The 27,631-nt window shown below is 38.2% G+C and overlaps 2 protein-coding genes across 5 annotated transcripts in view; one reads left to right on the top strand and one right to left on the bottom strand.

Annotated features, from left to right (window-relative positions):
* The first annotated feature begins 5,089 nt into the window (after positions 1-5,089).
* LOC139769977 (endoribonuclease LACTB2) lies at positions 5,090-7,534 on the top strand. Its single transcript, XM_071701538.1, has 3 exons — positions 5,090-5,535; positions 6,425-7,064; positions 7,216-7,534. Exons 1-3 carry the CDS (start codon positions 5,408-5,410, stop codon positions 7,342-7,344), a joined length of 897 nt encoding a protein of 298 aa, XP_071557639.1. The 5' UTR covers positions 5,090-5,407; the 3' UTR covers positions 7,345-7,534.
* Positions 7,535-7,685: 151 nt separating this feature from the next.
* The window catches only part of Nfat (NFAT nuclear factor), a 36,510-nt gene continuing 16,564 nt past the window's right edge, over positions 7,686-27,631 (bottom strand). For 2 of the 4 annotated variants that reach the window (XM_071701513.1, XM_071701511.1), the window contains exons 2-10: positions 18,526-18,860; positions 16,802-17,105; positions 14,898-15,410; positions 14,261-14,719; positions 13,448-14,029; positions 12,897-13,274; positions 12,363-12,703; positions 11,385-11,759; positions 7,686-11,155 (exon numbers count right to left, since the gene is read on the bottom strand). In XM_071701513.1, the coding sequence (XP_071557614.1) occupies positions 10,550-11,155; positions 11,385-11,759; positions 12,363-12,703; positions 12,897-13,274; positions 13,448-14,029; positions 14,261-14,719; positions 14,898-15,410; positions 16,802-17,105; positions 18,526-18,860 (3,893 nt within the window). In that variant the 3' untranslated portion in view covers positions 7,686-10,549. Of the gene's footprint in view, positions 11,156-11,384; positions 11,760-12,362; positions 12,704-12,896; positions 13,275-13,447; positions 14,030-14,260; positions 14,720-14,897; positions 15,411-16,801; positions 17,106-17,915; positions 18,108-18,525; positions 18,861-27,631 lie in introns of those variants that run through there. The other 2 variants (XM_071701512.1, XM_071701514.1) reach the window with 2 other exon arrangements.

Genomic DNA, 27,631 nt, shown 5'->3' with positions numbered 1-27,631 from the left:
AACAATTGACGGTAGAATTTTTCATTGCCGAGTAAATCGGTATGCGAGACACGCATTTTTTCCGGAAACTACGCTGTTGAAATTATTTACGCACACGTTTCATTGGTTCTTCGTTAAATTTAGTAAGTTTCGTAATTGCATATATATGCATTTATATTTGTAATAAAATAAACTTGCAACCCTTTCTTCCACAATTTCTTTTCCTTATTCAAATTATTTCATTTCCTACGAAAACGCAGTTTACAAAGGGTACTCGGAAAATTCGGAAAAAACCGGAGTTCCCGTTGCGAGGAAGTAACGAGGAAAGCTCCTAGGCAACGATTGTGTTAAATATATCGGCCGCCCACTTCGCGGAATGGTTAATTCCACTCCCTCGCCCAAGCTTGTTTTCAATCCGTATGCCGTACGTAATGGATTCGATTTCGAATGCGATTTGCTTACAATTAAGAATAGATCGGACAGATCATGTTCCAAAGACATTGCTCGATATTATCACCGTATCCACGTTATACTTAACGTTACTTAACGTAACGATTTTTCATTATTTGTAGAATCTTACAGAAAATTTTCAGAAACTATAATACCAACTAAACGTAATCTTATTTGTATTACACTGTACATACATTATACTGTTATATTGTATCATTTGTATTATGTATCTCAATAGTCACAACATACAACAATCTACGTAAAGCGACAAACGCTAATCTTGGAAATAAAGTATTAAAAAAAAAAACTATATAATCGTCCGCTGCGAATGAGTTTCGCGAACTATGCGGGCGATTGTCACAAATCCATATTAAGTATGTCAAGTGCACTTCGAACGCAACGCAACTCGGTTGATTGGTGTTGAAGATATATGGGACGGCTATCGTGCTCCAGTCTAAATTAAGCCGTTCGTTTTATTTCTGGTTGAAAAAGCCATGTGTCTTGATACTGTTTACCATTACGTCCCTCGCGTGCGACGTATCGCGAATCAGCCACCGTGCTCGTGATCGCCGATCGCGTGGCGGAGGCCTCCGGCGGTCGCTACTTATCTGCGATTGTTAAACAACTCGGCAACGCGAAAGTGTCGTTGATCTTGTTTTGTAGGCGCGTAAGGGTATATTGGACAGCGAGAAATTGCGCGATCGATTCTTACGATTGCCGAAGCTTCTGCGAAGCTTCTGCGAAATGAACGATTATGCTTATCTGGACTTTCAGGAAGCCCCGAAGATCGAGTGTCGACAAAGTTGATGCGCGAAAAAATTCCATGTCAATTGTTATATCATTTGTTACAATAACAGATACGTTATATTTATCATTGTTGCAAGTAGATAAGGAGTTCCTAGAGAGATGACATTATCACGCGAGTACAAAATCGTATCAAAACTCAAGCGAAATAAAATGGCGCGTTAAAGATCGGTGCCCCTTTTTCGATTTTCTAATTATCGATGATATCGCGTCGGATGGGAATCCGGCTGAAAATTCCGCGCGTTTCATTGAGGAGCGTGCAGCCACGCACGTTTCCGTTGACATATGGTGTCGCAATAAATAATTCACGAGACGATCAACGCTCTTTGAACGCGACGTGTCTGATGTTTGCGACCTGCAAGTCAAGACGCAAACGACATTGTAGTTGTCTGACGGGGGGGCGAAGGTAGAACGCGTGCGTTTTTAGGGTCGCCTTGATGGCAGGACGGAAGAGAGCAATCGATGGCTGATCCATAGATAAACATGTCAGTAGGTCAGCGTCCATAGATAAACATGTTAGCGAAACATACATAATACATAAAACCAAAATCGCGTTACGATGACGCAGGAATAAAAATCGAACCTCAATTTGGAAGTTCACGTTGATGGTGTAATCGTCTATGACCTAAATTATTTGTTGCTTTGTTGAATAGTCTATACCCACTTCTATATCTAGAACAGTTTCTTTGGAGGAAGGATTGGCTACAATTTTTCATGCTAAGATGAAATTGCAGATAATATCTTCTCTAAAGAGATTATGTAGTAGCCATATTATTATTTTCGAGTCACAATGATGTATATGTGTGTGCCATAGAAATTACATCAGATTTAAAAGATATAGTTTGTGTTATCTTAAAATCATAATATATATTATTTAAAAAATGCATTATACGCCAAACTGTATTAAACTATATTTTTTAATAGATGAACAACATCATGCTATTAGTAAATAGTATACTTTTGTACTTCTATATACATGTTATATTAATTATAAAAATTAGTTATTTAATCAGAATGTCTAATAATGTCTAATCATATTAGCGTCATAAGCTCAAGTAAAAAAATCAATCATATTGGAAAACATAATGAGAGATAAGCGATCGAAGGTCGAAATCGAAATCAATTATGTGGAGCTTCTCATTAATAACAATACTTGACTTTTTTTCAAAATTGCGCCTGGAAGAACCTGAATTTACATTTACAGCGCTGGAAATAGCAGTTCAGTTTCGAAAAAATTTTAACCAGCTATTTAGAATATTGCTTAAATATCTTATTAATTGTTATGATATCTCGCTTTTCAAAATTCAAAAATAGATTATACTAAGAGGGTTATTCATCATTGCTTCACACGTTAGTCATCCTTACATTTTTTATCATAATTTTAAACTTGCTTTGCTCGAACTAGTATCACGTTACTTAATTTTTTTATATTATAATTTATTTATGTTTCAGCGTTTTATTCACCCTTAGTCATCAAATGATTAAGAATTGATTTCGTTCGGCGGTACATATAGGTCTCAATCATCATGAAATACATTTCATGAAATATTTCTTTATACAAAAGGATTATTAAAATACGAAGTTACATAAGCAAGTCTTTCTGCATACACAAAAGAAAGGTGTAATAAAAAATGCTGGACTAAAAAATGTATATAAATTTCACGCAATAATATTATTAGGCACAAAGATCCAGCCCGACCGGATAAGACTTATTTTTAATCTACCTGTCGTGCTTTTGTTTTAATAAAATGTTATTTGTTTTATTAATACTGTTATATTGAATTAATAAGATTATTTTCAATTAGAAAAAAATGATGCTGTTAATACAATATAATTTATTTTTTTTCTATATAGATATATTAATGCCTTGATAACTCTATGGATGAAGTTATGCATTTATCGGAGCATATATGCATTTTCTACGTACGCTTAGATAAGTGCCTAAATTCACGTGGAAGGATATTAACGGTCCCGCGTGTACGTCGCGTTGCGATATGCCGCGTTTGTTTTCCCGCGTGCAGGGCAAAACGCGTGCAATCGCGATGAAGAATTCCGCATCGGAACCACTCACGATACGGAGCAGGGCAGCGGGGCACGCGTAAACGCTCGCGTTAACACCATTCACCGTTTTGCGAGCGCTGATGACGAAACGGACCACCCGGCGGTTCGCCGCGCGCCAAAGCCCTTCATATGAACGACGCGCGACGGTCGAGAAAACTGCAATGCCGATCGGCCGGCTTTTCAAACGCGCATGCGAATGTTTGGAGTTAGCGCCAGACTGTGCGCAATTCATGGAGATTCGCGTTCTTTGATTTCGTAAAAAAATAAAAGAGAAAATTGTTTTGCTGCCGAATTTGCATGGCAAAAAGAATGGTAAACGACGAATACAAATACTTGACAAAAATGTCTATTATTCATATTATTCGCGAATTTCATATGAATAGCGAATTACGAATCTCGAACTGTCTCGTGTCATTGGGCCGATATCACAGTCTCCGATTAACGTGATTCTCCGATTAAACTCACTCTTCGTCTCTTTCTAGGGGGACAGTTAGAAAGAGATGCAGAGTAAGTTTAATCGGAGGATCACGTTAATCGGAGACTGCGCAGAATATATATATATATTCTTAGGCCGGTCAATCACAGCTATTCCATTCTTCTGAAGAATGATTACGATTGGTCTTCCTGACAACTACCGATGTTATAAAACCCGATTAACGGTGCCGTGTAAACGGAGTCATTGCCGGCACGCGAATGCTTTTTTAATTTTGAATTGCACGAACCGCATGTGCGGCGATTGTTCGAATTCGATAGACCACGAAGCGCCATCTCTTGGAATCTCAAGCAATGGATTACAATTAAAAACTGCAGATAAAGTTCTGTATCCAGTATTTTTCGTTATGGACTGCTGGTGAATCTAGATGCATATATAGAACTTGAGTGGATTTCGAATGTATTACAAGTACATAAGAAATAGAGAATTGTGTTGTTGCACGGACATCTACGCTTGCAACCTCGTGCAATTTTAATTTCTAATTTGATTTCTTACAGTTTTCTATAAACTCAATTATTGTTTATTTTATTTATCTATTGCGTGTTAAATTTTCGTGACTTAAAACTTTGCAGTTTTAATTGCGCTTTGACTTTTCGGCGCTTATTTCTTTCAGTCTCCATTTTGTTTATCATACGTTTTTGCAACTTATATATTAAATAAGTAATACCTTGATACCTACGTTATCTATATATGGGTGACGTGCAATGTGGAGTTTCCACAAAAATCCATTGTCCATGCATTGGGTGACAGTTTTATTTTCCAGATTAAGAATGATTTTATATAATCGATTTAACAACGATATATATATGCTAATGACAAGCATCTTTTAAATCATTGTAAAGAATTTATTGCAAAAAATATCCCAGCTAAAATTAATTTTCTAATTTTTCCGTTTATAGTATATCCATTTAAATCACAAAAAATCCATTATTTCGGTTTGTAAGAAACAGTTTATTTTTATTTCTTGCATCTAAAATTATATTATTAAATATATACATATATAATAATATATAAATAATATATATTATATATATATATATGTATGTACACACATACATTTGTTATATGGGTATATTTTGTAATCTAGCTGACTCTGCATATTTTATAGACATCAGTTATTGCACTTTATATAAACACTTCTCGACTTTGGACCTGCCAGAACTCAATGCTGAAATTAACTCGGCAGTCATAGTAGTGATGACGTATTTTAATAGACTACACCGATTAACAAATATATATTTTATATAAATCTATGTATATACCTACATATGTATATTATACATAACGCGAGTAAAACAAAAACAAATTTGTTTCGACATATCACAAGGAAGAATAATTCCCGCGATTTATCGTCAATGACGTCAATTAAGAATTCAGTATCATGATGAGAAGACAGAAAACTTGAAAAAAGAAATTGATTTGAATACATTTATCTTATTGTAAGTGTAGAAAGTGCAGAAGATATTAATCTCTCGGCTCGCACTAGTCGCACTGAATGAAGATAACGAACGCGTATTTAATATGAGAACGTGGACCGAGTTCCAACTTTCAAGGTGCGCCTGCTCCTTTTGCTTCTGACAAACATTCCGCGAGTGAACGAGTTGAAAGAGTGAAAAGATTATGACGTCCTTGACGAATCTGCCGCCGATAGTGAGGCTTTCCAGCAAAGTGATCCGGATCCTAGGATGCAATCCTGGCCCGATGACGCTGCAGGGCACCAACACTTACCTCGTGGGCACTGGACGCAGGTGATGAACGTCATTCGGTGGATAGACCTTGATCTTATTATGAAGCGTTTGACAGAAACACTGTCGGAAGTAATGTACTTCCAACAAAGAGAAACTGTATGTCAAGCTAAACTGTATTTTTTTCAACAAATGACGATCGAAATTGTGATATCTTAGGTTAAAAAACAATGTCAATCGTGCTAATCGAGTTAATAAATTCGAAATTTCTGTGACACTTCGAAAAATGACGCTCTGATATGTGAGAAGGGATACAATGTTGATCGAAATTGCCACTGTCATGTTCGAAGACCAAAGAGGAACGAAGAGAAATTAAAAGTTATACAATTTCTTTTTAGGTTAAATTTTATCCTCTAAAATTGTAACACGCGCATGTGCCAGTAAATAGCGCGCCATTTTCAAAATCTTAAGAATAAAACAATGACACGTTTTGTTTTAATGTTTAGGGCCACTTCGACCAAGCTCCGATTAACTTAATCGTTGATTAGTCCATTGGAAATGACCAATCGCATTTGTCAATCTGTTTAATGAGCAAATGCGATTGGTCATTTCCAATGGACTAATCAACGATTAAGTTAATCGGAGCTTGGTCGAAGTGGCCCTTATTAAATCAGGCAGAAGAGAGCGAAAAGAATTTTGTCGATTATTAATAAAGTTGAAAATATCTGAGGAAGAGTTACAATAATTTCTAATTATTTTATTTCTAATGATTAAAATAAAAGTAATCTGTTAGACATATTTAAACAAAAATTATATTATTTATAATGGTTACACTAAGTTATCTATTAGAAATATTTTTTTTTAAATTAACAAATATAATAATAAACAAAAATAGATAAATGATAAATTATCGACATTAAAATAACGTGCGTTATAAAATGCATTATTGCAGACGTGTGCTGGTTGATTCTGGAGAAGCAAAAACGGCGGACGCCTACGTAAAACTTCTGGACAGCGTGTTAAGCGAGGAGAACGCGACTATCGAGCATTTGGTGGTCACCCACTGGCATCACGATCACATTGGTGGCGTGGAGCCCGTGCGGAACTTGCTGAAAAAATTGTACCCCACGGACAAACAGCCAATCGTGTGGAAACTGCCACGGTCGCCGAACGACAAAGACAGATCGGACGATGAGAAGTCCGTCCAGTGGGAACCTCTGAAGAACGATCAAGTGGTGGAGGTCGAGGGAGCGAAGCTTCAGATAAAGTACACCCCAGGACACACCAGCGATCACGCCTGCCTGCTGCTGCAGGACGAAAATATCTTGTTCAGCGGCGACTGCATCCTCGGCGAAGGCACGTCGGTCTTCGAGGATCTCCACGATTACATGCTGTCGCTGGACAAGATCCTGGAGTTGCGGCCCAAGACGATTTATCCGGGTCACGGGCCAGTTCTCGACGATCCCCTGCCACGCATAAAGTATTACATCAAACACAGGCAGCAGAGAGAAGAGGAAATTTTACGGATGCTGCAAGAGCAGGGAAACGTAAAGTCGATGACGGAGATGGATATCGTCAAGCGCATATACAAAGTAAACATTAATTGAGAGTAAAGAATTTAGAATATACGCTCTCTCGAGTTGCTGCTTTAATTTGAAATAATGCAAAATACAATAATTGCTTATGCAAATAATTAATTTGCTTTTTCAAAGAAATTAATTGAAATTAAAAATATTTTCGCAGGATACCCCTGAAAAACTGTGGTTGGCTGCAGCGTTTACTGTGGGACACCATCTTCGCAAGTTACAGAAAGAAGGAAAAGTATTGCAAGAAGAAGAAGGTGGTTGGTGGAGAATTAAAGGCAAAATATAAATAGATGTACTATATGAAGAATATTTAAAATTAGATAAAATTGAATATTTGAAGAGCCAAAGTAATTTCGATCGAAAATTTAGAAAATGCCAATCCTGGAAAGGAAAAAAATCTTGATTATACTTTATTTATAAATATAATGTAATTTAAATATTGTATGAATAAAATATATTTTGATATAAATTCAAAATTGATATATATATATATATAAATCTTAAATTTGCATCATATGTATGTATATACATATGTATGTAGGTATGTATAAATTCAAATTAAGTTTTTATTGAAATTAGGAACCTCAGAGCGAGACATATGTAGAAAATGGAATGCGCGTGAGAAAATATCATTGTGAAACATTTATTCAACTTACAGGAGTAAATAATGATACATTGTTACGAATTTCTGCCGAAGTTAGGCTGTTATCAGTGACGTGCGTACAACGAGAAGAGCACACGTTTACGACAATTTCACGAGGTACATATCGCAAGTGGTACACAAGTTATCTTCCCTGTAGAGGCGAACCATTAGTCATTGCGTGCGACTACGGACACATTATAACGGTCAATATAAAATATATATATATGCATGTATATATACTTGACTACAAAGGACATGTGGCTGTCGCGACAATAAATGTTTCGTTATATTTTTCGTTATAAAATCTCTCTCTCTCTCTCTCTCTCTTTCTTCTACTAGCTACGTAATCTTGGCGAATATTAGCACCGCTCGTCTTGAACATGTGGGGACTACCCCGAAAAATTCGATGTCGCGATATACGTACACGGGATATCGCTAAAGTGCGAAACAATGTGAACTCAAAAAAGTCCATGATTCAAAAAGTTTTTAACATCTAGAAATATAGGAGATCAGTAATACATAAAATTCAAGAATAATATATTTCTAGAATTTTCTAGGATCCTGAGGAGTGAAAATTAGCAAGTTAAAAAGTTAAAAACAAAAGAAGTTTTAAGACTTCGATAATTTGAGGCTTTAGGAATCTGAAAATCTAGATATATTCTTGATCTGATAATTTTAATGATGTTTGTTGACCTTAAAAATCCGAAAAATTAAGAATCTGGACGCGATCACGTAATTTTGCATTATCATCATGTAAATGTTTAACCGTAATTGTTCTATGATTCAAAGGTTCGCGCAAAATCAGAATAAGCAAAAATTGGAGTTTAGATTACGTTTGAGATTACGTGATCAATGTGCCCTGAGGACTTATATAGGAAATTTAAAAAATAGAAAAGAAAGTATATTCGTTAAAAAGCCTAGTGACGCACTTTAGTTACATCCGATATATATAATAATTATATGGACATATATCCTTAATAAGCTCACTTTGTTACTTAGCCCGCCCTCTACTCTATCTCTCTCTTTCTCTCCCTCTCTCGTTCTCTTTGGATAAACGTAAAAAATATATATATTTTATATATATATATTTTATATATATATTTATATATATATAGACTACTTCAACATACAACATAATCTCTCATTCTCTCTTTCATTCCCTGTCATTTTGCTATTCCTGTATCAAGTAATGACAACATTAATGCATTGTATTCACATAACTCTATCATCATTATCAATGTACTAGATAACAAAAAGAAGAAAACAAAATAACTTCGATTATCGAACAATATACATATTCTAAATATACGAAATATATGTATACTTGAGACATGTGGAGACCACAGCGACAAGATGATCCATCCTTTCGCAATGAAATCAAGTCAATAATAATTACAACAGCGCATATTTCACATAATTTACGCATATGTGTTCTCACCCGTTCCAGCACTTTTCTTCTTAAATTTTGCAAAAACTTTAAATAAAGATTCCAAGATTCGAGAAATTAAACTGGCCAGATTCTTCTTCGCGTATTTTTCAATTAGTTTCTTAATTTCTTTAATCAATATTAAACTATTAATTAATTAGCTCTAAAACGCTTTTGTTGAATCCTAATACTGTATCTGGGATTCAGTTTTGAAACGCGAGGTATGAAGATTAATTAATTATCTGAACATATTTTACAATATATTTCTCTACGTTTGCATTATTCACATACTATTCTGTGAGTCCTGCAAATAAAAAGAATTCAATATAGATCAAAATAGAGCACAAGATAATATGTGACGTATCTAGATGCACAATACATCGTTGAAGATAAATAACGAATCGCCAAGAGTGACAATTCATAGAAAAGATACAACATACAAAGAAAGAAAGAAAGATGTGTGAAAGAGAAGAACATCTGAATTTGTCGCGCTTTCTCGTGCGCCCGTCTTATACTTAAATGTTAATAGTTCTCGACCTATGACGATCTGCTGCTGTGGACTTAGGCGTTTCTTTGCCGTGAATCACAGGATTATCAGGAAGTATCTTTGAAAACTTTGGGTCATTAAGAAATTTGTTATAATGTTTCGAATAATAGTCAAATAACATAATAGTCATATAAACATCTTATTGTAAAACCGGATAAATCTGCTAACCCTTTCGGCACGAAGGATGACCAATCCGAAGAGTATATGAAAATATTCTTAAAAAATGCGCGAAATCCTTTGGCGCATATTATAGTAGCTATGCGCTACTAAATGTGCTACTGAACGTGCTACGTCCGTCTAGCAAAAATGCTTTTCAGCTGGATTCTGCCGTACCGAAAGAATTGAGATTAGAAAATTCAATAACTCGGAGATTAAGAATTCTAAAATCCGTAACTACAAGAACTTTGAAAAGGAATCTAGAAAAATGTGCTGAGACCCAAAGTTGACATAGTGCACTTCTACTTTCCCTTCTATAAAAGGGATTTCGCATCACACTACAAATGTGGCATAGAATTGTCAGCGTTGGATCAAGGCAATGGCCTTGTAACCCCGAGTCAACATTAATCCTGCACAGTAACAAATCCAAACAACTCAAAGATCCAAAAAAGAACATTGTATAGTTATCTACAAGACGTTTCAATTATTCAAACATTCTTGAATCCTTGTATCCCACGTTTAGCTAGTTACGGTCTAGCCTAAGCTCCATAAAATGTTTTCAACACTCTTCAATAGGAGGCAAGTGAAATTTGAAACCAGCCGGCTATATTTAGCACCAAATGCAGGACACGGAAGGCAGATTCTTTAAACTTTCATTTGGAAATAAATTCGTTGAAAAAAACTCATCCCCTTTGCTTCTGTTGAGAAACACGATGGTACTACAAGAGAAATCCGCTTTGAGGAAGCTGCTCGAAACAGTGGGGATTGATGTAGCTCAGAAGATCATGATCCGACATGGAGGTGAGTTCTTGAGGCAACATTCCATCCTCGGTCTTTCTGTTGGACGCGGTACTTGCGGCAGGATTGGAAATCGGAGTATTCACAGCCTGGCGATTTGGAGTGACTGGAAGTGCGACTTGCGGTGGCGATTTGCTGGCGACCTGTTCGATGATGTTGTTTTGTGCCTGGGGAGATTTCGGCAGGATTACCTCCATCGTGTTATTCATCAACTGCGCGCTTTGAGTCGCCACGGTATTCAGGATTTTCTTCGTGGCGATGATCGCAACAGCAGTGGTCGCCGTGATCGGCCGATTGTTAATAATATCCTTCGTGGCATTGGTGATGACATTGTTGATGGCTTGCTCCGCTGCGTTGGTTAAACGCTGTTGAGAGGGTTCCTGAGCAGCCCCACTAGCCAAAACAGAACTAGCTTCGACCACAAAGCCCGCGGGTTGGTTCAACATAGAACCAATGTCTTGCTGAACAGCGTGCTGCATAGCTTGGGACGCTTGAGCCAGTTGGACAGCTTGCTGCACTGCTTGAACCTGAAACATTTTTTATATGACATCAATTATTGCAACCTAATTTGGAACCATAATTTTTAAGAACTAATAAATAATGAAAAAGAGAAGCATAAGAACTCTTTCCAAAGTCTTCTACAATTATTTTGTGTGTTGTGTTTTTAGATTTTTATATTTATATATATATTTGAAAGTTTGCATTTATTTTCGTATCTTATATAATAAATTAAATATATATAAAATTACCACTAACCTGTTGCACTACTTCCTGCGTTGCTTGTTGTACCGCTTGTTGCACCACTTCTTCAGTCGCCTGCTGCACCGCTTGCTGCACTACCTGAGCCGCTTGGACTTGTTGCACAGCTTGCACTTGTTGTACTGCTTGCTGCACTACATGAGCATGCTGCACTACTTGCTGGGCTACCTGTTTCTGCGCCTGATGCACCACTCGCTCCGCCTCTTGCTGCGCATGCGCAACAACTTGTTCAACTTGTTGCTGCGCTTGCGCCACTACTTGTTCCACTTGTTGCACCTGTTGCTGCATGACGGCTACCTCTTGTTGCGTGAGTACTTGCATCTGTTGCTGCATACGATCTGCCGCGACTGCCGGCATCGCATTGCCAGGAACCTGAAAAAAAAAAAAACAGAAAGAATATATTATATTCATGTTTTATATTCATTCATTTATTTGGATTATACTCTAAATTAAAAAATTTATGTTCCAAATTATAAAGCTTTATTTTAAAATTCAAAATTTTGTTCTAAGAAATTAGAAACTTTTCTCAGAGATTCTAATTTTTAAGAAACTTATTTTCCGCTCGTTTGACGCAAAGGCTATAATGAGGAGTAAGACCAATATACGAGCAATAATAGATGTTACAACAAATTCATATTCTCTCAGAAACATTCTGTGTTTGATCGATTGCGTTGAATTTGACCCCTATATATGTTCGTACTTTGATCGATTGCGTTGAATTTGACCCTTATATATGTTCGTACTTTAATTATTCGCTCATTATTGACAATTCTGATGAAGTCCTAGTACGGTACGAAACGTTAATATTTCAATAAAGTTAGATATAATATGAATTTGTTGTAACATCTATTATTGCTCGTATATTGGTCTTACTCCTCATTATATTCTAATCTTTATTCTTAGATTCCAAATTTTGTTTTTGCTACTAACTTTCTCGTCCAATTTATATCTTTTTTGTTTACGGATAAGAAATACCGTAGAATTTGACGTGGCGGTTGCCGCGCTAACTTGCGTTTCTGGCAACTGCGGTAATAGTGCTGCGTTGATGGTAGTTAACAGACTGTCGCCTGTTTGTTCTACCGTCGTCGCAGGCGCTACCGACGTTGTACCCGCAATCTCTGTCATTGGTTGCACCGTCTGTGACGGTGACTGGATCAGCGCTTCTAGTATCATCGTTTTCATCGGAATCGGTGGACTAGTTCTAGTTTGTTGGCCGCTACCCATTGGCTCGTGTTCTACTGCCACTTGGCTCAACATTGCGGTGGAATTGGGATTCACCGAGTGCAATGGAGAGACCATCTGTTCTGAACTTTGTCCTGAAAGAGGGTACCATCATAATATATATATATATTTTTTTTTACTATATAAAATGTACTTATATTTCGTATTATCTCGAAGTTGTAATTTGATCTTCAAAATTATAATAAAATTAAGAGATTATACATTCTCCCCCCCCCCCTTAATAATGGTTTTATTACATAAAGAAATATTTTCTGTGCAATACTGTACCTGTTTTGGCTAAAATTCCCGGGGAAGCCGTCGATTGTTGGCCGCTCCCCGAGATGATGGAAGCCCGCTGCTGTTGAATAGCAAACTGATTTTCTGGATTATCAGATTCCTCGGTGGTGCCAACCGAGGACTCAATATGATTCAGGTACTTTTCCACCACATGACTGTTCGACGCTGACAACGACTGCGTCCCGGAAGCACCGGTGAAACTCGACAGCGTGCCAAAGTCGGGATGATGGTGGTGTTTCATGCGAAGATCCACTACGCCGGCACCTTGAAGGGGAGCTCCATTGGAGCTATTGTCCGTTGACAAGACACTATTTGTGTCCTTAAGGCGATGAGGACTAAGAACTTGGACCTGATTTGACTCGTGCATACCTACAATCGACAATTAAGAAATTTATTTTATTAATTAAAAATATCAAAAATTCAAGATTTAAAAATAAAAATAATCGGGATTTTACTGTGATTGAGTTTATCGAATATCATCTACTTGCATTCAAATAAATCAAATACTTTCCATTCATCCACTAACCACGAGAGATACGTACCTCCAAACGAAGTCTGATGATGTGTATTCACCATTGACAGAGGATGCTGAGTATGTATCAGATCCACCACTCCGAGAAGACCACTCACAGTTTCTTGCACGGGGCTGTTATTGGTCGTTGCAACGGCAACGGTCCTAATAATATCAGCCTGCGAGGATACAGCTTCTCTGGAGTTCTCGTTGACCAACTGCTGAAGGGGAGAGGCGATCGACGTCGGTCTGTTTGCAGCCGTCGTCGGCGTCGGAATGCTTTGCATGCTATTTTCACTCAGCATACTATTCTGACTGTTTTCATCCAGCACTTCTGTTTTTAAGTTATCCGGCAGGATCAGCTGAAGATTGGACGAGGATCGTCGGTTCATTAGAGGATTTGCCACAAGCACCGGGGGTGGCATCATGACATCAGGAGATGAGTTTGAGGATTGTGATGAGGTCCATAGCATCACAGGGGTCACTTGAGACGTTCCCGTCGGTGGTGGACTGGGATCGCTCTTCAGAGCTTCCGGAGAGGCGCTTTGTTGCGACTGAGCCGGTGCATTTGACAGAAAGCTTGCAGCTCCCGCGGCTGTTTGTGTTAATAAACCTGATGAATATCAAATACATCCACACTCAGTCATTTCTTAAAATGTCATCAAAAAAATTTTAGAGAGAATAAGGGAATTCAAGATGTAGGAAGTTAAAGATGTAATATTAGATATTTAATTTTAAATATATGTATAAGACTAAGATTTAAAACACCTAGTCATGTAGGATCCTCATGCAAATTTAAGAAATCTAAATCTAGAAATATCTAGGATCCAACAATCAAACTTACTACTGGATGCGACGCCCGTGGTCAACGGCACAGCAGCGGAGGATGTCGCCAGGCTAACGTCACCGTTTGTTAACGGGGGTGAGATGGATTCGACTTTGCCTATGGATGGCTGCGGGGGAGTAGAGACAGCTGTGTAAAGAAAAGTATGCGGTTCGCTGGTTTTTCCAGAAGACACCGCGAACAATCTGATGCTGACCGTTTCCGTCGGTGCTAGATCCTGCCTGTGATAAGGCGGTATCACGCATACCAAGTGTACCGGATGCAGGTGTTCCTTGTCTGGCAGCACAGCGCGTTCCCAGGGCGGTTCCATGTTACTCGATAGATCGTCGCTGTCTAACTGAAAGACTACTCGGGTGTCCTTCAAAAAATTCTTACCGAGTATGATGAGTTCTAACCCGCCTGTGCACGGACAGGACGTCAGAGACTTTTTGCAGATCTCTGGAATCCCAGGTGGTTGAGCTGCGAATATACAAGACCAATGACTTTATAAGAAAAATTGAAGAGATCATGAACGTTCTTGATTGAATTCAAACCTAATCTATTTTACAATTTCATCCTCGTTATCTCGTTAATTTATTTTCTTTCTCTGTTTTAATCAATCTCTCTAGTTACATTGCTATTGTATTAGTTAACTCACTGCAGACTATCGGCTGGGAGCAGACTTGCAGCGTCTCTGTGGTCCCGTCGGTGTGCGTGAGAGTCGTGCGGAACACCATGCGGCATCGCGTGGATTTCTTCTTGCTTCTTCCTTGTAACAATCCGGCCTCTTGAGGAAACCTATGCTCAACATCAACATTACGCTCTTTGAGAATGCCGACGCAGTCGCAGGTAACATCCTTCGCCGGGTCCATGTCAATCTCTATCACGATCGTGCCATCGATCTTCCGCTCCATACAGGGTGTGGAGTTCTTGCCGCTTACTCGACAGGCTTGGTAGAACATGTGGGGCGCCACTCGGCCGAGATCAGTGCCGATGAACACTTGTAGAGTCGTCGGCTTCTCGTAACCGATCAGTCGAACGATGGGAAAGCCATTCCCGCTACGATCCTTCACCGCACCCCGCGAGCCCTCCGTTTGATAGCGAGCTCGGTGCTGTTGCTCGGGTTGACAGACGATCTGCAGTTGAGTTTTACCGTCGGCGGAAACGTTGGCTGGCGATCAGACAACACCGTAAACACAATGTTAGATCGGGATGGCTGCGTGGGTTTATCTGGAGAGTGGGGCAGGTCAAGGAGTAATTTATGCAGGTGTGCGTAAATAAAGACCGTTAGATTGCCGAGATCTTTGGATAGTGAAATGTTTACCATTGGTCTGTTGAAGGAACGCCAAAGGAAGATAGATATATTATGTTGGAAATTATCCAAGAGCAAACTAGCCGCGTAATAAATTAGTAGAGATTCTTGACTATTTGGAGATCTAGAAGATATATAGAGATTCTCAAGTCGTCCATGAAATACAAATATTAAATTTAAAATATTCAAACTTCAAAAATTCGGCACAAACTTAAAACAAGTTTTCTACAGAAACTATCAGGTAATATTAGATTTCAAAAATTTATGACTGCAAAACTTTAGCTTCAAATTTTTAAAGTTTAGAATAAATCACTTTGCAAAGTTCATCATTAACAAATCCATCGTTAAACAGTTTGATTTTTTAATCAAAAAATAAGAATGACACATGTCCATTATCTATTTTTACTCAATTGTCTATGACGAAACAGATTGCTCCAACATGCGCGGATTATAAATAAATGGTCTGACCTATATTTGATATCAAAAAGCAAGTATCAAATTTCGCGTATATTAATGCTGTCTTTTTTTCTTATCGCTGCAAGAAAAAGTGAAAAAGAAAGCGTCAGCTCTCGAACTGAAGGAGATAGCTTATCGGTGGTGAAAGCGACAAAATAATAATTTCGCCGGAAATAAATCCACCAATGAGCTTGCTCTTGTTACAAAATATTGAAGGCGACAACGCGGCTTTCGAAGCAACAAATTGTTCAACCCTTCTTTCTGGCAAGACAAACTTCAAGCAATACAAACTCTTTAGAAGCGGCTGAGTTTATGAGATGCAATAAAGTGCACGAGATTTTTGTTGATATTACCTTAGCTGATACTGAACAGATTCAATATAAACAGGTTGCAGGAGAAAATACGATATTTTTGTATGATTGCATCAACCAGCGCGGCAAGACTTATTTCTTGAAAATTTTAAGTTGCGCGTAAAGATTGTGAATATATTGCTTAAAAAATAAAAATTTGGATTATCTCATTCTTAATAAAAGCGCACAAAATCGTTAATATCTGAGAATTCGCAGTTGTAAAAGTATAAGAATCGAAAACCCAAGACACAAATCCACGTAATCTCTAAAGAGCAAAGGTTTATAAAGTCAAGAGTTCAGGACTCGAAAAGATTAAAACAATCGCTAGAAATAATTCAGTATCGCCGGTCTATCTTAGAAACCTAGAATTGAACTTGTTCCTATCGCAATATTTAATTAATTTATAATTAAAAAATTTATTTCTACGCCTATCTAAAGACGTACATAGTTGCGAGACGAGAGTGACAGGTCCCTGATGAGTGATCGGAGTCCTTTTGGTCAACACACCCATGGCGGGTCGAGGTCTAGTTACTCCCACAACTCTGCCTATGGAATTAGCATTTCCGGATCTATTGCCAGATATTCCTCCCAAACCTATCCCATTGACGGTGGTTCTGACCGTCGGTGATTTATTGTCAGGGCTGGTTCCCGGGGCTACTTCCGGAAATGCGAAGTTTGCGTCCTCGGACTCTAATTTGATGTCCATTTTCCTTCTCTTCGAATCCTCCTCGCCGGCGTCGTTCCAGAGCTGATAAAGCAATCGCGGAATTAATCAATCTATGTATATACAGAGTGTCTCATATTAAATATTCATTAAAAAAATTACTCTTGATTGGATACATTAAAAAATCAGCAGATGAAAGAGATAGTGCTAAAACCTGAAATGTCATACACACAAAATTTGGCTATGCTTAACAAGCTAGCGATAACTAACTCGGTATTTTATTTCAGTAAATCTCCACTCGACAAAAACATCAAGGCTATTAAACTGAATTAAAATCGGTTATTGAACTGAATTAAAATCGTTGTCACTTTGGCAATAAATCGACGACTACCATTCGTGTTCCACAATCGAACCGTGAAGTAAATTAAATGTATTTGGAAGGGAGATTTTTTCTTTCTTTTATATATATATATATATATATATATATAATTTATTCCTAAATTAATATTAATAATAATAATAGTTTTATTTTAATGATAATAATACTTAACAGTAGTGTAAATATATGAATAGAACGATTATTTAATTATCAACGGAAAAATTTCAATTTACAAACAGTTTGCTTATTTCTGTTTTAATGATTAAAGTGGTTACAAATATATATACTTCAGTTTTATTCTTTAATCTTTGGGTAAAGTAAATTGTTCTTTTACATATATTAAGTAAAATTTAATCATTAAAAAGTACTCGACATTAAATATTTTAATAATGCGGCATCACTTTCCGATACTATGGAAAAGAGCTGAGTGACCGGGAATAACGGGAACACCCCATATGTGCGTGAGCGTCTGTGTGCTTAATTTAACGAATCAGAACTCGACTGGGTTCAACTACCGTTCGAGCGGTCGGCGATCTCCGATGACGATATTGATGATGATCACGCGTACCCTCGTGAACACATTAAATAACTTCATCTGGCTTCTAACGACAGGGTGACTCAGTGCCGTAAACGTAGCAAGAGTGAGGAAAGCGCACGGACCACAAGAGAGGCCCGTCAACTCTTTCGTCTTCTTCTTCTTCTTCACTTTCCCATCTTTCAGCAAAGAGAAAAAGAAAACAAAACGAGAGATATATCGGAAGCGAAAGTGTCATTAAATTTCGATTAGTAACTTGCGGACTCTTGAAAATTTTATCAATCTTTTCAAAAGCGTTGGACATTACTCAACACTCTTTCATAGCTTCAGGTTTCCATTATTCTTAAATTTTCGTCGTGCTATAAATAAATTTGAAAACAAGTTTACGGGCCCCTGAAATCTTCTAAAAAAACATACTCTACTATACTAGAATTCTATAGTATAGAGCCTAGAGTCCTTTCACAAAAGATACTGGGCTTTTATATGTAGTAAATATTCAGACAGTTAATCTACAATATATAATCTAAGCAAATAAGATTAATTAAATCGTTCGGTTTGCAAGATCTTATTTATCATTAGCAGATACTAACATTGACGTTGTTGAAGTGCTGTTGACGTTCCTCGGAACCTAGCCCGGAATCGTTTGAATTGTCGTCTTGCGTCGTACTGGTCCTAAGCCCGTGTTCATCAGAACTTCTCGCAATTGCGCCACCGAAGGACGATAATGGAAATCTGCTTTGTTTTGGTTGTTGCTGTTGTTGTTGCTGCTGCTGCTGCTGTTGTTGTTGTTGTTGTGGGGTTTGCTGCTGCTGTCGCTGCTGATTAGTAACCGTCCTCCTAGTCGCGGAGTGGACGCGATTACCTGCAGTATTTCTCGAGATGGACGATGCTGTCACCGTTGACGACGCATCTCCTGCATTGCTACCTGCAAATCAAATTTCATTATTCCAATAAGTCCAGTCTTTCACTGGTTTTGAAATGAGATGAAGAGAAATTTAAATAGCAGATGTGGAGACAAACATAGATACGTGAAATAGGCAATAGGCAATAGGGGTAAAGAGATAGGTCTGTAAATCATAAAATCCTCATAAATTCTTTGTTAGTCTGATTGTCATAAATCTTCTCAAAAGAAGCTACCAAAACCACAAATCCTCAAAACCGTAAAAACTACAAATCCTCAGATCCTCAAAACCATAAAAATCATAAATCTTCAAATTCTCAAAGCCATCGAAACCATCTCATAAATCATCAGGTTTTCATAGGATAAAAATGCATTAATTTCTAGACCTTCCATTTCTATAAAAGTAATATTTGCTCGAATTTCAAAATTCCAGCGAATTTTCCCTACTTCCCCGAGATCCAAAACGCTGAAATTGTCGGAGGTATATACTACCGATCAGTGGAATCATTACGGCCCTCAAACGGTCCGCTCGCCACCGAATGAAGTCGAACCACCCCTGTAAAATTTATATGAGAAGCACCGTTCGACGCAGCGTTGACATACCAAGTCTCGATTTCACGCGTCGGGCGTGAAAAGCCGGCGTGTCGTACGCATCGTCGAGAGGAGCGAGAGAGATAAATTCGGGGGGCGGGGGCAGGGGGGGAGGAGATGCGAAACACTCCGAAAACCAGGGTGAAAGAGGGAAAAAAAGGATAGTGAGACGACGGAAGGGAAGGGGGAGGCAGAGCAATGTCGGACGGTCTATCTATAGACCACCTCGACTACTGGAACGGGATAATTGCGTGGGGGTGAAGTTGCAATCGCGGACGCAACTGGTGGCGACGGGGTTCGATTCTCCCCCTCCCCCCTCTCATCGCTCCCGTCCCCGTCTCCTTCCACCGGCTGCAAGGGGTGGTGGGCACGTAATCGACGCGTGTACACACGTGCATAAGAGATGCATCTGTGTGAACGTCGAGGAAAATCACGGAACGATGTCAACGACCCGGCCTGTCGGTTTCCAATCTCGTTTCTCTCGGCTTTCTCCCTTTCCCCTCGTTCCTTTTCTGATGCCGCTGCCGCCGTTATTGCCGATCATTATGTCACGTCAAGTTGCAACAATTATCCCTTTTCCTCCATACAAATCGCCTCAATACAAATTGGAGAGCATATTTAACCAATCTCGTGATTTTCCATCTCATCCGGGCATTACTCGTTTTTATTCGCGTTACCGCATCACCGATACAAAGTCGAAATCTAGGAAGTATACTTTTTTTCTTCCGCTTTTCATTTTATCGCTCGAAAGGGTTCGGAGCAAAGGTGAACAAAGTCTATTATCTATGAATTATCTACTAATACGCGTTTAAAGTCCTATCTAAAGCAAATACAAATTCTGAGTTTAATTCGATTTTTTTGTAAGTCTTTAATCCGTTTACGGTACGTACACGGAAAACCGATTCTAGGCACTGCTAGACACCCAGGCATCATTTGTTATAATCAACAGGTTTCCGTGATTTGTACGATTCATTCCAAATACCAAGTTGATTGAATTCGACTTCACCGTACGCTCTTCGCATGAAATCTACCAATTTTACCGATAATGTAAAGGACATTGCGAAAAAGAGGCATCTATGAAAGCGTATCTCAAGTTCTATAGCGAACGCCGGTTTTATTCCACAGACAGACACGTTACAAATTCCGCACAGTCCGTTCCTCGCTCCTCGCTCGGCTGCATTTTTCTGCATTTTGTTTCGAGAATCGCGTATAGCCACTCCTCCTCCCCGCTCCGCGGATGTCTCGCAAATAACCGATAGCGAGGCTCGCCACAATAGCTGCATAATCAAGCGTGGCAATGCCATAAAGATAATAATCGCGAAGGTCTCGTGGGCGGAGACGCTGGTTTTAATTGCCCTGGCAATCTCGCCAGCCGATAAATAAACGCCGCGCCGGCGGAGGAACCGTCTCCGTACACCTGCGAGTAGAGGTGAATGTATCTCTTTATCGCGCGCCGCGGGACGCGAGCGCGAGCGCGTGGAAGGGTACCCGCCAAGACGAATTAGGCTCTTGCCCGCCTATTTGCGTCTCTCTAGCCGCTCGTCCTCGAACCCCCGACAGAGGCAGAAAGAAATAGGGAAAAGAGAGAAAGAGAATGTACCCTCGATAACAGGATCGATAAACATCGTTACTATTTTACACGGCAAACGGAGCAGCGAGCGCGCTAACTACGGCACCTCTCCTCTCGAGTCTCAAGGATATACCGTTACCAGGACGAGCGGACGGAAGGACGAGTGGAACGGACGGACGGATGGCCGGATCGATGCCCGATCGATCCGGGAGGCGCTGTACGAGCCCGATTGATTCGACTTCGGTATTCATTTTGCATGAATCTTCGATCGAAAACTCGCGGAGGACATGTAAAGAACATCGCGAGAGAAAAAAAAAACGAACGTTGCAGTTCCGTAACGGAGCCTCGTTACACAGATGGTAAATAATAGGAATTTTATAAATAATATAAGTGACTGAGGTTCTACAATAGAATTCTCGAACTCCATGATAAGTGGCGGATCGAACCATAGATATCACGTTTCTAAAATTAGACATCGTGCGGATGCCCAAAAAATGTGTCGGCTCATAAATAGACGATAGAATTTTTTGATGGTAAATCCAGAATGCGACAGCTGGAAACGCGTCTGAAAAGATACTTAAGTTTTCTTTCAAACAGGTATGCTAAGCCATATGGAGATTTTAACTCGACGGAAAAATATCCAGGTAAAATTAACATAACTGTTATACGGATCTATATTTATGTAACTTCTCTCTCCCTGCGAAGACTACTTCAGCGAGATATCCGTCCCTTTTTTTTCTCTCTCTCTCCCTTTCTCTCGCGCGCAAGTTACTTTGGGACCTCCTCCTTGGATTCTGACGACCGATTCGTTGCGACAATGCAAGCCTCGGTCTGTGTACACTTAATGGCATCTCTGATAGCCTACTTAAGTAGTCGAGATAAGGAGCTGAAGAGTCTTTAGGAGCTCGGCACTGCTTGGCACCAGGACTGAAAGAAATGGAGTAAACAGCGATAGAAGCGCGATATATTTATCAATGCCCTACAATTTCGACAATTCTCGAAAGTAACGGAGCCCGAGAGCAGAAATGCATCCAATATCTTGCAGCGCACATCAATGATGTTTCAAGATTGAAATAAGGGGACAAAAAAAAAGACTAAATTAAATTAGATTAAGAGAGCCTAAAATAAGAGAATAAAACAGAGGAAAAGAAAGTTAAATAAAATTCAGAGTATTAGAATGTTCTTGTGTTAGTAATAACAGCGTGTAATAGCACCTCTAGCGAAGAAGAAAATAAAAAAGCAAAATATCAATTTTATTGATTACTGATAGCTGATTAGAGGCGCGACGGTGGCTTATCGATAAGAGAGCATCGCGTATCTATTCGACCGAGTCTCGATAAGGGGATAATGATTCCGATGATTGGCGAGCACGATTCTCGTGACGAAAAAAGGGGCCAGACAAGATCCTCGGACGATAACAGTAAATTACGGCTTATTGATGGATATTCGATTTACAAACATTGGCATTCCTATCCGATTAATATTCACGACACAGCGTGAATTTTCTGTGACTTCGGTAGTCTTCGATTTTATCGCGATGTCAGTGACATGTATACATAAACTGTTGTAGCGCGGCCTTGGAGGATCTGAAATCCATAATCAAAAAGAAAACATGATACACGTGTTTCAAACACACGTCTTCTCTCTACTAGAAACGAAGATTTTTATCGAAAAAAAATAATGATTAAATAACAGCAATTTAAAGCACACATATAACGTAACACCTTATATCAGAAACCCCCCGTTATCGGTTATCAGTCTTCAGTTATATCAGTTTCTAGCAAATACTTGCCCTCTCTTCATAATTAAATACAAATAGAAATAATAAAAGTATAAATAATAAACTTTACACAAGAGTTTATTAAAACGGTCTTTAAAAAACCATTAAAATCATTACTTAAAATTGAACGAGAAACGGATGTTGATATCACAATTGTATTTCTCTCTCGAAGAGATAGACGAGAATATCTATCTTCGCGTCCTAATCGACTGCGAAGACGGTAACAAAACCGACTGTATCAATGTAAATATTAATTTATCGCGTTTCGTTTCGGCTCATGGATAAGTCGTTGGATAAGAAAGCGGCATCAACAAAATAAAACCCTGCACTGATGTGAATTATAAAATGCTCCGGTAAGAATTTTAGGAAGGCTGCTCTGCTTCTCGTTCTGCCGAAATATTTTTAAATAAATGCAAATAAAGATATATAAATAATTTCTTAAATAAAATCTCATTTTAAATAGAAATGATAACCTTCTCGAAGAGATATCTACATTTTATACATCTCAAAATTATTCAATTCAATCTTTTTCCTTAATAATAATTATATCTGTGATGTCTTTAATTTCAATCATTACAATAGTTATATTCCCAATTAGATTTCAACGATGACGGATCTCGCTCTGGTTGTAAAACCCAGTAATTCGTTAAAAGAAGTTGCACGTTGACAATGGTATCGTAAACACTCGGCTCAAAATAAGCATTCGAGAGCGTTGTTGTCAGTCGCGCGCTAAATATGCTCGTCTCGAAAAACCAGTTTTGGTTGGTTCGACCTAGTCGAATTTATCAATCCGTCGCCAATTGAGTCAATTGTCGCAGTGTGCGTATGTGCGTGCGTGCGTCAGCTCCGTTATACATATTCAATGAATTGTAGGCGTTATTCAACTATGTATACAGCGCCGCCCGCGCTTGTTAACGAGCTCCCGTATTCATGTTTGCACGCGATTTTAGCGATCATTGAGTACGAGCCGAAGTTCTGCGTGTCAATTTGAGGTGACGGTCGTATATGGATCATCGGCGTATTTGGCAATACGCGTACGATGTTTAACGCAATTAAAGTTAACGAACTTTTCAGACTGAGCTAATATCCCTGAGTCACTTTCGGATATTTACATAATATCCCTCCAGTACACTCGAGACCTTGGAATATCTTAAATTCTCGAAATCGAATATCTCGGACTTTCCCTTCTCTTAATAATTCCCGAAGTTACGAATTTCAGATCCTATTTTCCTTTTCCTCTTATCTTTGATGGATTTCTGTTCCCCATTGGGAACGAGAAGAGAAAATATTAGGGGAGACCGGGGCTCGTTGGCACAAGAGGCAAGTTGGCAATGCGTTCCGTTTATGTATTTATAGCGAAAGAAATAATGGAAAAGTTATCACAAAATATCTCTTTTATGATATAGGTGCTTTTCCCAAAGTTTTATTTAAATCAAACAAGTATTACAATAGAAAAAGAGAAAACTCTAATTCAAGAGGTGGCAAGTAAATTTTCGAGCGTTTCAAAATATCGTATTAATCCTCTTCAGCTTGAGAAGTAAATCAAAGTAACGTATTATTAGTTAAAAGAAAAGTTTCTATTACTATACGACATGTCATTTTGAGGAACAACAGTAATTTATTGTAAGAAAATGACTGAAATCAAACGTATGTAGGGATGGGGTATGTTAGCTCATATCAAGGCATGCTTAGCTTGACTTGTTGTTGCCGCGCGCGTGAGACCTGATGTGTGAGCATGTGATTTGCTACCTACAATGCTGATAGAAGCTAGATATATATTTATATTAATATTTTTATATTGAAGAAAGCTATATCTAAAATAGTTTACAATTGTTCTTCTGCAACAGCATTTTGCTATTCGATTATTACAAAATAACTTTAAAAGATACAATCTTTATCAAGAAGTACATATCTGTTACCCGTTTTGTGTTTCTATTACGTTTTCGTTAACATGGACTTTTGTCGCATAGCCAATTTACCCTACTATCGGGGCAAATTGGCTACAATGCAGCATGTTCGTATTTCACTTATTACAAAGAAACTATACAGTATACAGGAGCGTTCCTGGCATGAAAATGTATAGAAAGGTTCTCTCTATCATATTAGTACTGTTTAATCATGAAAATTAGTTGTTTCAAAAAGGCTCAAATGCCGAAATTGTGAAAACGGTGCCAACGAGCCCCGGTCTCCCCTACACGATGTTATTAATATCTAAGTACTCGTATCTTTGAATTTCGAATTCTCACAGATTGCGAACAGAAATTATTGAGCGCCCGATTTTTCGACAAACGAATCTAATTAATCCTCCGTCTGTATACGTTTTTTTTTTTTGCACCCTCGGAGTATATTCATGGGTCTGTCACATTTGACGCTATTTTTCTTTCTTTAAAGTATTTAAAAAAAAATCTGAAAAAATTCACAAAACGTCTGTTTACATTGTAGTTGACGATTTTATAGTCATTTTAATAAACATCGTTTATTTAATATTTTCTGGCGGGCTTGCAAGTTTTAAAATTACGAGCGGATATCATTTTGGCTCGGACGCCGTAGAAGAAATCAAGAAGTATGTATTACGTTTGTTACTCAACGATTGCATAAATGTTTTTAATAAGACTTCTTCAGCTTACAAATCTCGTCGGCTAATTGAGACTCACAGAGGCTAATAGAGTGCATAAATAATTTATCGGTTTTTTTCATTCGTCCTCTTATTTTCTCATTCAACGCTCCACCGAGATTCGATTCCGGCCGAGTGCGATCGCTGAAATCAATTACGTCATTCACGAGCACATTCGTAAACAATGACAGGAATACGACCGCATTAATATTTGCCTTGCAACGACACGTCCGGCTGTCTGGCAGTTGACTTTTCATTTTTCAATTCTCAACTCGTAAATCGTGATTTTTTTCACCCATTGATCATCAATTTTCAATTCTAATTCCTAATTTCTAATACATCTTCGAAGTTCAAAACATTTTTAAAGAAATGCGATCAAGCTTGTCTAACTTTTTAATTTTAAAAGTTACCTTTTTTTGAAATTTTAGTAATTGACAAAAACGATGTAAGCAAATTTATTAATTTTCTGTATTTTCTTCTTTTTTTTATCAATCATTACCTAATCCGGCGCCAATTTTATCCGGCATCGACCAATTAGCTTATAATGTCCGCATCAATCGTATTTGCGCTGCAAATCAACTTCCTCCCGCGCTTATTCCTTGTATCTCGCTCTCATATTTCATCGCGTCTCGACCCTTAAGCGCGTATCGAGAACCGCGAAGGTTATCTAGAACTGCACGCGGCCATTTTCCTCGCTGACTGGCCGCGATATTAGCGCGCCGAGTATTTTCAACAATAATAATGCCGGCGGGAGATAGTGCGGGAAAACATTTGTCATAAGTCCATTAACCTCGCAAAAGAGACAATGCGCGCGCGCGCGCGCGCAAGCTTTGTTTCATGCTTAAAGCTCACTTTGGACGGCCTACAATTTGCGTACAATTCGGACAGAATAGAATCCTATTTGAGATTTTTATATGCCGCGTATTTTAATATATATATGTATACAGGGTGTCTGGTAATTACCGTGCCATCTCTCGTGAGCAGGTAAAGCAGACTGAATAGAAAAGTGCTTTACCGTTCTGCGAGTTTCTCAATAATTAATAAGATGTTAATAAAGATTTGCAAATAAGCATGCATTTGCGCGATTCAGCGACAAGAGACAGCCAAGTGTTACGCATTATTTGTTGTTGCTAGAAAAGTATAAGAGCTACCGAGTATATCTCTTTTATGTTTGTGGCTTCAAGTCCACTTTAACCTATAATTTAAGATGTTAATTATAATTAACTTCTACTTATAATTACACATGCTGTGAAATTGCACGCCCCTCCCAAAGCCTTGCCGCGCGTGTAGCAACCGCAAACCGTCGTATGACGCTGAGCTGTTTTTTTTTTCGCCGAATCGAACCGACGCACTGATTTAGAGATCTTTGTCAATTAATTCTTCATTACTTATTAAGAAACTCGCAAAACAGTAAAAGACTCTTCTATTCAGTTCAACTCGCTCTACCTACGTACGAGAGATGGCAATTATCAGATACCCTGTATGCGTAATTCCGATTATTTTATGATTTTTATGCCATTAATTTTACGGCACATATAAATTATAAATATAATTTTATTTCGATTTCTTAAATTATAGATTAAAGTGGACTTGAAGCATAAAAGAGATATACTCGGCAGCTCTTATACTTTTCTGTACATCTAAAAAGTTAAAAGCAGTGATATTATTCTGCTCCTTTTCTGCCTTTTATGGTAAATAATTGTATATCCCGACTCTATCGCAGGATAAGGAGAGAAAATATCTATGCCTTTTTCTTCGAGTCAATGGCCGTCATGTTAAATTGCGAAGTCAGAAATCCATATATACACACTTCGTTTTTACGCATGACGGCACACACTAGATGAGACGAATAGTAACAAAAAAAGCAAACGAGTAAACAGACATGAATAAAAGAAGAAAAAAAGTAAAAAGTAGACTAGTATGCAAAAATCTCAAGTAAGGAAAAAGTTTTTTACAATTGGAGTTACGACACAAAAATATAAGTGAAAAAATATAAGAAAATCGGCAACTACAAATTGATAAATTTGTTTCTGGCCCGCACCTAATAATCTGAAAATAAAATTAAAATTTGCAAATCGTGAAAGTCATGAAAAGCTTCTTGCGCCGAAATTATGAAGTTAAAATGATTATAAAATACATGTAAACCATTTTGTTAACATTTTAATATTTTCACGTTTAATGGGTTAAACGTGTAACAGTTGAGAATTGTCGGAAATATTAAAATACCATTTAAAAATTCT

This window comes from Temnothorax nylanderi, unplaced genomic scaffold (genome assembly GCF_030848795.1).
Source record: "Temnothorax nylanderi isolate EJ_2023f unplaced genomic scaffold, tnyl_v1.0 TNYL_tig0026_pilon, whole genome shotgun sequence".
Lineage (NCBI taxonomy): Eukaryota > Metazoa > Arthropoda > Insecta > Hymenoptera > Formicidae > Temnothorax > Temnothorax nylanderi.
This window is presented reverse-complemented; position numbering and strand designations above follow the sequence as displayed.